At 43.4% G+C, this 12,861-nt stretch overlaps 1 protein-coding gene across 19 annotated transcripts in view; it reads right to left on the bottom strand.

Moving 5' to 3' along the window:
- Positions 1-82: 82 nt before the first annotated feature.
- LOC139411302 (MAP kinase-activating death domain protein-like) overlaps positions 83-12,861 on the bottom strand; it is an 80,083-nt gene continuing 67,304 nt past the window's right edge. For all 19 annotated transcript variants that reach the window (XM_071157440.1, XM_071157457.1, XM_071157450.1 and 16 more), the window contains 2 exons: positions 3,796-3,842; positions 83-3,465 (listed from right to left, as the gene is read on the bottom strand). In XM_071157440.1, coding sequence (XP_071013541.1) covers positions 3,352-3,465; positions 3,796-3,842 — 161 coding nt within the window. In that variant the 3' untranslated portion in view covers positions 83-3,351. The remainder of the gene's footprint in view (positions 3,466-3,795; positions 3,843-12,861) is intronic.

Genomic DNA, 12,861 nt, shown 5'->3' with positions numbered 1-12,861 from the left:
CAAATATATGTATGCACATTGGATGTGCTACATCATTTGTGTTCATCCAAACTGTGACATAATAATGACTTGAGACAAAATGGAGGGCTTTAGTTTTGACAACTTTTATTTTGATATTGCCAAAGCTGTACATGTTCTATAAATACTTTTTTTCACACCCATTTCAATTATTCCATCACTTTCACCACAGCAGCAGGCTAGCTACCACAATAATAGGGTTGGTTGGTTTCAAATACTCCCGTTTCTTAAGGTTCTCATATGTAACTAGTCTAAGAAACTATACCTAGTCTTCAAACGGTTTTGAGACCCTCATATTTACACCAGTGTTTTTATTGTCAATCATGAAATGCCTTAAATAATTGCCCCGTGGAATTTGTAACTATGTTCCTTACACAAGCATTTCCTCTCTAAAAAATAAAAGCCACTTAAACATTAAAAACAATATCCTGATCACATAGCTGTATTATTCATATATTGCTGATCTGGCAAAACAATACACTGCATGTACACACTCAAACTGTGGGATTTACAGTTGGGCTGAAATGGGGCTAGAATGTATTTATTTCTCTTACCACAGTACTGACACAACATGAAGACTTTAACGGACAAAACCATAACAGCAGGGCTTGATAGCGCAGCAGTAGGTTTAGAATCTCCAAATAGTGATTTTGCACTTATAAACAAGAGGTCATCATTTATTCACTTCAATAAATATGTAAGACAAGGAAGTCCTTTTTTTTTTTATTTTTTTTTTTACATTCTTTGCACTTTGAAAGCCAGAATAGCCGAGATGTTTTATCAGAACAATGATCTGGCTCTGGCTAACTATGTAAAGTATTGCACATCTAGTGAATAAACCACACATTGTAAAACATTTTATGGTGAAATGTACAGCATTCTGCTTCTCTTCAAATATTTTTTTCTCCATAGTAACATGCAATTCAATAAAGAGGACCACAGACAAGAAATTTGACAGTAGAACTACAGTAGTTTAGCCTCACTGGGCAAGCTAAAGAGATACGCGCATCTTGGACCACACAATATACTTTGTGATCAAAAGGAATGAAACCTTTAATAAGCTTTTACATGCAGTGTTTGATGCACCATACAGTAGTAGTATTTAACAGTAGTAGTATTTAACAAAGTGACACCCGTCAGTACTAGAGTGCTTTTTAAACTTTTCACTGGTTTGGACTTGGGACAGACTGGAGTTTTACAGTAATACCACGTAGCACATAGAATATTCATCACACAGTCGCAGAGTGGACAGGGAGGTTTGGTTGCTTTCTTATCGACTTGCAGGGCTGTGCCTCACATATCCCTCCCCCTCGCTGTCTCCATCCCATTAAAAACAACCAATGAGACCTTGGCAGCAGGCCAGGACGAGAGGACAGTCAAAGAGGGGACAGAGATGGGGGACGGACGGACCAAGTCTCCCCTTGAAGAACAAGCACGTTTACGGCCAAGGCCTCAGGCTGGGCCTGTATGGGAGGAGTCTAGAGGACATGACCTGGGTTGGGAAATTTTACGCACGATGCCACAGACCAGGGTTCACATATACATACATACATGCATATATAAACTCAGCAAAAAGAGAAACGTCCCTTTTTCAGGACCCTGTCTTTCAAAGATAATTCGTAAAAATCCAAATAACTTCACAGATCTTCATTGTAAAGGGTTTAACACTGTTTCCCATGCTTGTTCAATGAACCATAAACAATGAACATGCACCTGTGGAACGGTCGTTAAGACACTAAGAGCTTACAGACGGTAGGCAATTAAGGTCACAGTTCTGAAAACTTAGGACACGAAAGAGGCATTTCTACGGACTCTGAAAAACACCAAAAGAAAGATGCCCAGGGTCCCTGCTTATCTGAGTGAATGTGCCTTAGGCATGCTGCAAGGAGGCATGAGGACTGCAGATGTGGCCAGGGCAATAAATTGCAATGTCTGTACTGTGAGACGCCTAAGACATCGCTACAGGGAGTGAAGACACACAGCTGATTGTCCTTGCAGTGGCAGACCACGTGTAACAACACCTACACAGGATCGGTACATCTGAACATCACACCTGCGGGACAGGTACAGGATGGCAACAACTGCCCGAGTTACACCAGGAACGCACAATCCCTCCATCAGTGCTCAGACTGTCTGCAATAGGCTGAGAGAGGCTGGACTGAGGGCTTGTAGGCCTGTTGTAAGGCAGGTTCTCACCACACATCACCGGCAACAACGTCGCCTATGGGCACAAACCCACCGTCGCTGGACCAGACAGGACTGGCAAAAAGCGCTCTTCACTGACGAGTTGCGGTTTTGTCTCACCAGGGGTGATGATCGGATTCGCATTTATCGTCGAAGGATTGAGCGTTACACCGAGGCCTGTACTCTGGAGCAGGATAGATTTGGAGGTGGAGGGTCCGTCATGGTCTGGGGCGGTGTGTCACAGCATCATCGGACTGAGCTTGTTGTCATTGCAGGCAATCTCAACGCTGTGCGTTACAGGGAGGACATCCTTCTCCCTCATGTGGTACCCCCTTCCAGCAGGCTCATCCTGACATGACCCTCCAGCATGACAATGCCACCAGCCATACTGCTCATTCTGTGCGTGATTTCCTGCAAGACAGGAATGTTGGTGTTCTGCCAAAGCCAGCGAAGAGCCAGGATCTCAATCCCATTGAGCACGTCTAGGACCTGTTTGGATCGGAGGGTGAGGGCTAGGGCCATTCCCCCCAGAAATGTCCGGGAACTTGCAGGTGCCTTGGTGGAATAGTGGGGTAACATCTCACAGCAAGAACTGGCAAATCTGGCTCAGTCCATGAAGAGGAGATGCACTGCAGTACTTAATGCAGCTGGGGACCACACCAGATACTGACTGTTACTTTTGATTTTGACCCCCCCTTTGTGCAGGGACACTTCCACTTCTGTTAATCAAATGTCTGTGGAACTTGTTCAGTTTATGTCTCAGTTGATGAATCTTGTTAAGTTCATACAAATATTTACACGTTAAGTTTGCTGAAAATAAACGCAGTTGACAGTGAGAGGACGTTTCTTTTTTTGCTTAGTTTATGTACACACACACACACACACACACACTAGGGATTTTACTTACAGGGCCATGCACAAAGAGTAGAGGGTATTTCTTGGAGATGTACTTACAGGGTGCAAAGAGGAGTAGAGGTGTGTGCTTAAGTAGGTCAAGGATTGTCAGAACTCAATGTCATAGTAGGACCGAGATTCCACTTTGTTGCAGAGTGAGGCACAGGGGGTTTTGTTTGTGTGTGTGTGTGTGTGGGAGGGGGAGGGGTGGGGGGGGTAGATTGGATGGGTCGTAGAGATTGAATGGGTCGTAGACTAGCTGGGCAGGGGTCTTGGAGATAGGAGCTTGGACTTGCCTTCTGCTTCCTTCCCCTTCACCGCAGCCACGTAGGAGAAAAGGCAGAGGACGGAGTAACAGATCTGGTGTGCCTGTTTGAGAGCAAGAAAAAAAAAGAGAGCGAGAGCATGAGGGAAGTGTAGCTTTGACATAGCTACTTGTGGCGTAGTCATACTACTTGTGCCTCCTTACTCATTATTTGGTGTCATAGCTCTGTAGAACTTACACTAATCGTGTTATGAACAAAAAGGGGATTATATTATTTGAAAAAAAATATGACATGCATTTTAGAAATTAAAAGGTATTACTCTTCAAAATTGTGTCAGGACATATACGCAATGCAGTACTGTTAAAACAGATCTGGTGGCTATTGAATGGCAAGAGTATTGCGTTAGCTACGACAGCGGAAGAGTTCAACTCACCATGGGTGTCTTGTACTTGTGGATCACCACTTCTTTAGTTTCAGGAACTACAAGTGCAGGTGCAAGAGACAAAACAAAGGATTCAAGAGGTTGAAACCTCCCTTTAAGAAAAAGTGAGAGCTGGGGGTAGCAGGGGGTGTAGCATGTGACCAATGTTTTCAGACTATGAGAGGGTGCGCAAAAGAGGCTGTGGGCCAAGAGAGTCCACAAGTACTGAACTGGTTCAGAGTTGACACTTATCTCGAAAATGATGCTACCCGATTTGCTTTGGGTACATGCTAGATTGGACCAAATCAAAACACAGACACGCTTTACTTGGGCATGATAAAAACCTGAAGTCCAAGACGGTGAATACTATCATATACTATCTGAAAAAGTGTGGTATTGTCAACATTACATTTCTGCCACTGCTAGGTCTAGCAAATATATTTGATATTTAAGGGGGAGGGACAGTAGAATCGAATTGCAACTTTGGGTGGTTCTTGCAGACATAAAATATGTTCTTCGTAAACCCTCTCAAATTATAGTGTTTGCGAAGCTAAGTTCAATAACGCGCTAAGAAAGCCACTGTAGGTAGCTAGCCAGCTAATAAGCTAGCTAGCTAGTTGAAGAATCCCCTTCTACCTCAGTCACGAGCAGGGTTGGATAGGTTACTTTGTAAATGTAATCCGCTACAATTACTACCGGTCCAAAATTGTAATCAGTAACATAACTTTTGGATTACCCAAACTCAGTAACATAATCTGATTACTTTCAGTTACTTTTGGATTACTTACCCCTTATGCCCCATTTGAAGCAGTGGTGTGTATTCATGGATGCCAAGGGAAGCCAGGCTTCCCTGAAAAATTGACCAAAAATATATATATCTTTAGTCTTTTCATAATTTTCCATCAATTTGCAAGAGGCTGAATGTAGAAAGCACCCGAGAGAGCAACACAGTGCCCCTCTGTCTCTGTATGTGTAGGACATCTACAGTGGGGAGAACAAGTATTTGATACACTGCCGATTTTGCAGGTTTTCCTACTTACAAAGCATGTAGAGGTCTGTAATTTTTATCATAGGTACAACTTCAACTGTGAGAGATGGAAACTAAAACAAAAATCCAGAAAATCACATTGAATGATTTAAGTAATTCATTTGTATTTTATTTTATTTATTCAATTCAAGATGACGATCAATCACCCTCGGTCTGGGGCTCCATGCAAGATCTCACCTCGTGGGGCATCAATGATCATGAGGAAGGTGTGGGATCAGAGGAAGAAGAAGGATGAGTACAACCCCAAGAACACCATCCCAACCGTGAAGCATGGAGGTGGAGACATCATTCTTTGGGGGATGCTTTTCTGCAAAGGGGACAGGACGACTGCACCGTATTGAGGGGAGGATGGATGGGGCCATGTATCATGAGATCTTGGCCAACAACCTCCTTCCCTCAGTAAGAGCATTGAAGATGGGTCGTGGCTGGGTCTTCCAGCATGACAACGATCCGAAACACACAGCCAGGGCAACTAAGGAGTGGCTCCGTAAGAAGCATCTCAAGGTCCTGGAGTGGCCTAGCCAGTCTCCAGACCTGAACCCAATAGAAAATCTTTGGAGGGAGCTGAAAGTCCGTATTGCCCAGCGACAGCCCCAAAACCTGAAGGATCTGGAGAAGGTCTGTATGGAGGAGTGGGCCAAAATCCCTGCTGCAGTGTGTGCAAACCTGGTCAAGAACTACAGGAAACGTATGATCTCTAATTGCAAACAAAGGTTTCTGTACCAAATATTAAGTTCTGCTTTTCTGATGTATCAAATACTTATGTCATGCAATAAAATGCAAATTATTTACTTAAAAATCATACAATGTGATTTTCTGGATTTTTGTTTTAGATTCCGTATCTCACAGTTGAAGTGTACCTATGATAAAAATTACAGATGTCTACATGCTTTGTAAGTAGGAAAACCTGAAAAATCGGTAGTGTATCAAATACTTGTTCTCCCCACTGTATCTGATGCAGTCTGGTCTTAGAGTATGACATTGTTGCCACCCGTAGCATTGAATGCTAGGGAAGGGAAGCCAGCGAGCATTTGACCTCCCTTGATATTTTATAAATAAAATAATAGCCCATCAGCGTGGCGCTGAACTGAGTGAGCTCAACTTTGAAAGCTCCTGGGTGAATCAAGAAAATCACGTAAAGTTTTTACGGGCTCCAAACCAATTGTGTGTTTTTTTGCGTTATTTGTAACTTATTTTTGTACATAATGTTTCTGCCACCGTCTCTTATGATGGAAAAGAGCTTCTGGATATCAGGACTGCGATTACTCACCTCGTACTGGATGAAGATTTTTTCTTTAACTAGTCGGACGCAAAGGGTTTTCTTCAGACACCCGACAAGGCCCAAATCCCCGGAATTTGCATGAAGAAGAGACAGAGATATCGGGGGCGTAGGTCGGGGTGCCTTGTTAGGATCCGACAGCGAGTAATCCCCCTCTACCATCAGTCCTATTAGCCAACGTGCAATCATTGAATTACAAAATGGATGAGCTCAGATCAAGACTATCCAACCAACGGGACATTAAAAACTGTCATATCTTATGTTTCACCGAGTCGTGGCTGAAAGACGACATGGATAACATACAGCTGGCGGGGCTTTCAGTCCATCGGCAAGATAGAACAGCTGCCTCTGGCAAGACAAGGGGTGGCGGTCTGTGTCTATTTGTAAATAACAGCTGGTGCACAAAATCTAATATTAAGGAAGTCTCAAGGTTTTGCTTGCCTGAGGTAGAGCATCTCATGATAAGCTGTAGACAAGACTATTTGAGTGTTAATCATCTATATTTTTTGTAGCTGTCTATTTACCACCACAAACCGATGCGGGCACTAAGGCAGCACTCAAAGAGCTGCATAAGGCCATAAGCAAACAAGAAAATGATCATCCAGAGGCGGCGCTTCTAGTGGCCAGGGACTTTAATGCAGGAAAACTTAAATCCGTTTTACATAATTTCTACCAGCATATTAAATATGACACCAGAGAGAGAAAAAAAAAAAAAACTCTAGACCACTTTTACTCCACACACAGACGTGTACAAGCTCCCCCTCGCCCTCCATTTGGCAAATCTGACCATTACTCTATCCTCCTGATTCCTGCTTATAAGCAAAAACTAAAGCAGGAAATACCAGTGACTCACTCAATAAGGAAGTGGTCAGATGATGCAGATGCTAAGCTACAGGACTATTTTGCTAGCACAGACTGGAATATGTTCCGGGATTCTTCCGATGGCATTGAGGAGTACACCACATCAGTCACTAGCTTCATCAATAAGTGCATCGATGACGTCGTCCCCACAGTGACTGTACATACATACCCCAACCAGAAGCCATGGATTACAGCACATATGTCAGAGTCAAGGCCCGCGGGCCACATCCGGCCCGCAAGAAGGTTTTTTACGGCCCCTGGGATGATCTTGATTTATTATTAGAACCGGCCCGCAGCAAGCCGGCAGCCCGCAGATCTTTTACACGCACCAATACTACATTTCCCACAATGCAAAGGTGACGCACCGAGCAGTAGGCTGCTTCATTTCAATATTTATTGGCACAGCAGTCGTCAGCATCACAGTAAAATTAACTTTCAGATACCCATCAAAAATGGCAAAACGGAAGGTGGATACTGAGAACCGGGGGTTTCAAACAAGGTGGGAGTCGGAGTATATGTTCACGAAGGTAGCTGGAAAACCTGTGTGTCTTCTGTGTGGAGAAAGTGTGGCGGTACTGAAAGAGTATAATCTGAGACGACATTATGAAACGAAACACGCGGACACACACGCGGACGCAACTGTCAAGGCCAGTTTTATTTTGGCAGAAGAGATCGCTAAATCAGCCCGGCCATTTACGGAGGGGGATTTCATCAAAAACTGCATGATTAAAGTTTGTGACGAAGTTTGCCCAGAAAAAAGGCAACTCTTTTTAAATGTGAGTCTGAGCAGAAACACCATTGCCGAGAGAGTAGACCAGTTGTCCATCAATCTAAAAGAGCAGCTTGTGAAAAAGGGAAAAGATTTTATTGCATATTCCTTGGCTGTGGATGAGAGCACCGACATTTCTGACATTGCCCAGTTGTCAATTTTCATCCGCGGAGTGGACTCCAACCTAAGCGTGACAGAGGAGTTTTTGGCTTTACGTCCTATGCATGGCACAACTACGGGGCATGATTTGTATGAAGAGGTGTCAAGATGTGTAAATGAGATGGAGCTGCCTTGGGAAAAACTCGTGGGTTTGACAACCGACGGAGCACCTGCGATGTGTGGACACAGGAGCGGACTGGTGGCGAAGATACGGGAAAAGATGCAAGAGGAAAACGCGACAGGTGAGCTGACAGCTTATCATTGTATCATACACCAGGAAGCGTTGTGCGGTAAAGCCTTGAAAATGGAGCATGTAATGAGCATCATCACGCGCACAGTTAACTTTATCAGAGCCAAAGGTTTGAATCACCGCCAGTTCAAGGCATTTCTGACGGAGTTAGAAACGGAGCATGGTGATTTGCCTTATCACACAGAGGTGCGATGGCTAAGCCAGGGAAAGGTGCTTCAAAGATGTTTCGAGCTTCGTGAGGAGATTTGTCTGTTCTTGGACAGCAAAGGGAAAGACACAACACAACTCCGAGACGAAATGTTTCTGTGTGAAATGGCTTTTCTGTGTGACATTACGAGTCATCTGAATGCAATAAACTTGCAGCTGCAGGGTCGGGATCGTGTCATCTCTGATATGTACAGTACAGTGAAGGCATTTAAAACCAAACTGACTCTGTGGGAGACGCAGATGCGGAAAGAAAATTTGAGCCACTTTCCCAGCTGCCAGACCATGAAAGAGAAGCTCTCTACCAGTGCGTTCCCGAGCACACAGTTGGCTGATAAAATAGGTATGCTTGCCGCTGACTTTCGACGCCGATTTGCTGACTTTGAAGCACAAAAAAGCAGGTTGGAACTGCTCGGTAACCCATTTGCTGTTGACGTGGAAAGCTCACCACCAAACCTCCAAATGGAGTTGATTGACCTCCAATGCAATGATGCACTGAGGGCAAAATATGCGGCAGTGGGTGCTGCGGAGTTCGCCCGTTTCCTCCCCGGCACAATGCCCCAGCTGCGCATCCAGGCTGCTCAAACGTTGTCTATGTTTGGCAGCACATACCTGTGTGAACAACTGTTTTCTTTGATGAACCTGAACAAAACATCACACAGAAGTCGACTTACTGCTGAACACCTCCACTCAATTCTGAGGATTTCTTCAGCTCAGAGCCTTACCCCGAACATTGATGAACTTGTGGAAAAGATGGGACACCACCAAGTATCACCCTCAACCTCAAACAAGTGAACATTACTGTGCAATCACATATTTAGAGTTTTTACTCAGTTCAAGTTTAAAAGTTAAAATTTAATATTTGTTTTCACTGCATGTTACTTCTCCTTAAACAAAGTGTTGTTTTTGATTAATAGATTTTTGCACTTTATTTTTTTGTATTTCAATCCAATTATATTTTAAAAATATTTCAGTTGAGTGGATGATAGAAAATTGCTATTATTGTTTTTTCTTTGAAGTAAATTTAGCCCACTTTTGCTAAAATAGAAAATATAGTCTACTGATGGTGCCTTGAATACCGGTTTCTTTCATTTAATGTTCATGTTATGGGGATATTTATATAAAGGAAATTTGTCTTTTGTGTCTGTTGAAAATTAAAGATTACTGACAGAGCCATAAGAAAATATTGCTTTATTTATCTGATCATATTGTAATATATTTGTTAGGTTTTCAGTAGGTTCAATTAGGTTCACTAGACTATATGCGTCATTTAAAAATTTTTCAATGAACATTCGAACAGTCCGGCCCTCGTCTTGTAGCTGATTTTTTTATTTGGCCCTCCGTCCATTTGACTTTGACACCCCTGGATTACAGGCAACATCTGCACTGAGCTAAATGGTAGATCTGCCGCTTTCAAGGAGAGGGACTCTAACCTGGACGCTTATAGGAAAACAATCTATGCCCTCCGACGAAACATCAAACAGGCAAAGCATCAATAGAGGACTAAGATTGACTAAACCAGCTCCGTTGCTCGTTGGATGTAGCAGGGCTTGTAAACTATTACAGACTACAAAAGGGGAGCATTGCCGCGATCTGCCCAGTGACACGAGCCTACCAGATGAGCTAAATAACTTCCATGCTCGCTACGAGACAAGCAACACTGAAGCATGCATGAGAGCTTCAGCTGTTCCGGACGACTGTGTGATCACACTCTCCATAGCCTTAAAACTCTTGAAGCTACGGGGCACTGTTTTTATGTTTGGAAAAATAATGTTCCCAAAGTAAACAGCCTATTTCTCAGGACCAGATGCAAGAAAATGCATATAATTGACATATTAGGATAGAAAACACTCTAAAGTTTCCAAAACTGTCAAAATATTTTCTGTGAGTATAACAGAACTGATATTGCAGGCGAAACCCTGAGAAAAATCAAACCAGGAAATGGCTTCTATTTTGAAAACTCCATGTTCCATAGCCTTCCATTGCTCCATTTAAAGGGATATCAACCAGATTCCTTTTCCTATCGCTTCCTCAAGGTGTCAACAGTCTTCAGACATAGTTTCAGGCTTTTATTTTGAAAAATTAGCCAGAACGATAACATCGCGCCAAGTGGTCACATGAGTTTTGCTCGCGCAACAGAATTTGGACAGCGATTGTTGATTGATATATTATCGATTATATATTTTAAAAACAACCTGAGGATTGATTCTAAAAAACGGTTGACATGTTTCTGTGGACATTACGGATATTATTTGGAATTTGGTCTGCGTTGTCGTGACCGCTCTTTCCTGTGGATTTCTGAACATAATGCGCCAAACAAACAGAGGTATTTTGGATATAAAAATAATCTTTATGGAACAAAAGGAACATTTGTTGTGTAACTGGGAGTCTCGTGAGTGAAAACATCCGAAGATCAAAGGTAAACGATTAATTTGATTGCTTTTCTGATTTTCGTGACCAAGCTACCTGATGCTAAGTGTACTTAATGTTTTGTCATGCGATCGATAAACTTACAAACGCTTGGATTGCTTTCCCTGTAAAGCATCATTTCAAAATCTGAGACGACAGATGGATTAACAAAAGGCTAAACTGTGTTTTGCAATATTGCACTTGTGATTTCATGAATATGAATATTTTCAGTAATATTATTTGACTGAGGCATGATGCTATTCAGCGGTTGTTGATGACAATTATCCCGCTTAAGGGATGGGTAGCGTTAAGAATTAAACAGGTCAATATTCACAAGGCCACAGGGCCAGACGGATTACCAGGCCGTGTACTCCGAGCATGCGCTGACCAACTGGCAAGTGTCTTCACTGACATTTTAAACCTCTCCCTGACATGTTTCAAGCAGACCACCATAATCCCTGTGCCCAAGAACACCAAGGTAACCTGCCTAAACGACTACCGACCCATAGCACTCACATCTGTAGCCATGTAGTGTTTTCAAAGGCTCACATCAACACCATTATCCCAGAAACCCTAGACCCACTCCAATTTGCATACCGCCCCAACAGATCCACAGATGATGCAATCCCTATTACACTCCACACTGCCCTTTCCCACTTGGAGAAAAGGAACACCTATGTGAGCATGCTATTCATTGACTACAGCTCAGCGTTCAACACCATAGTGCACTCAAAGCTCATCACTAAGCTAAGGACCCTGGGACTCAACAACTCCCTCTGTGACTGGATCCTGGATTTCCTGACGGGCCACCCCCAGGTGGTAAGGGTAGGTAACACCACATCCATCACGCTGATCCTCAACACGGGGGCCCCCCAGGGGTGCGTGCTCAGTCCCCTCCTGTACTACCTGTTCACCCATGACTGCACGGCCAAGCACGACTCCAACACCATCATTAAGTTTGCCGACGACACAACAGTGGTAGGCCTGATCACCGACAACGATGAGACAGCCTATAGGGAGGAGGTCAGAGACCTGGCAGTGTGGTGCCAGGATAACAACCTCTCCCTAAACATGATCAAGACAAAGGAGATGTTTGTGGACAACAGAAAAAGGAGGACCGAAAACACCCCCATTCTCATCGACAGGGCTGTAGTGGAGCAGGTTGAGTTCCTTGGTGTCCACATCAACAAACTATCATGGTCCAAACACACCAAGACAGTTGTGAAGGGGGCACGACAACACCTATTCCCCCTCAGGAGACTGAAAAGATGTGGCATGGGTCCTCAGGAAAAAAAAATAGAAAAAAAAATAGTTCTACAGCCTGCACCATCGAGAGCATCCTGAATGGTTGTGTCACCGCCTGGTATGGCAACTGCTCAGCCTCCAACCGCAAGGCACTAGAGGGTAGTGTGTACGGCCCAGTACATCACTGGCGCCAACCTTCCTGCCATCCAGGACCTCTATACTAAGCGGTATCAGAGGAAGGCCCAACAAATTGCCAAAGACACCGGAGAGACAAGTCCAGGTCCAAAAGGCTTCTTAACAGCTTCTACCCCCAAGCCATAAGACTCCTGAACAGCTAATCAAATGGCTACCCAGACTATTTGCATTGTCCCCACCCCCCATTTTTACACTGCTGCTACTCTCAGTGTATTATCCGCGCATAGCCACTTTACCTCTACCTACATTCCTCAATTAACCGGTGCCCCGCACATCGACTCTGTACCGGTACTCCCTGTATATAGCCTCACTGTTATTTTATTGTTGCTCCTTAATTATTTGTTATTTTTTTAATTCAGTTTATTTTAGTCAATACTTCAAACACTTTTTTTCTTAACTGCATTTTTGGTTAAGGGCTTGTAAATAAGCATTTCACTGTATTCACCTGTTGCATTCGTGACAAATAAAATGTGATGATTTGAATTGTTGCATCTCGAGTTGTTGTCCTCCAGTGGCTAGCTTGCTAAAATTAGCCCTTTCCTTGTCATGGATTGAGATAGGGATTTGGACTTTGTTTTTGATTTAATTCTCCGTACTAGGCAATAATTATAAAAGGCAATTCTGATCCAACCATAAATTCATACATTGTTACCCTGGAC

The sequence above is a fragment of the Oncorhynchus clarkii genome, chromosome 6, assembly GCF_045791955.1.
Source record: "Oncorhynchus clarkii lewisi isolate Uvic-CL-2024 chromosome 6, UVic_Ocla_1.0, whole genome shotgun sequence".
NCBI lineage: Eukaryota > Metazoa > Chordata > Actinopteri > Salmoniformes > Salmonidae > Oncorhynchus > Oncorhynchus clarkii.
Note: the sequence above shows the minus strand (reverse complement) of the source record. Positions and strands in the feature narration are given on the sequence as shown.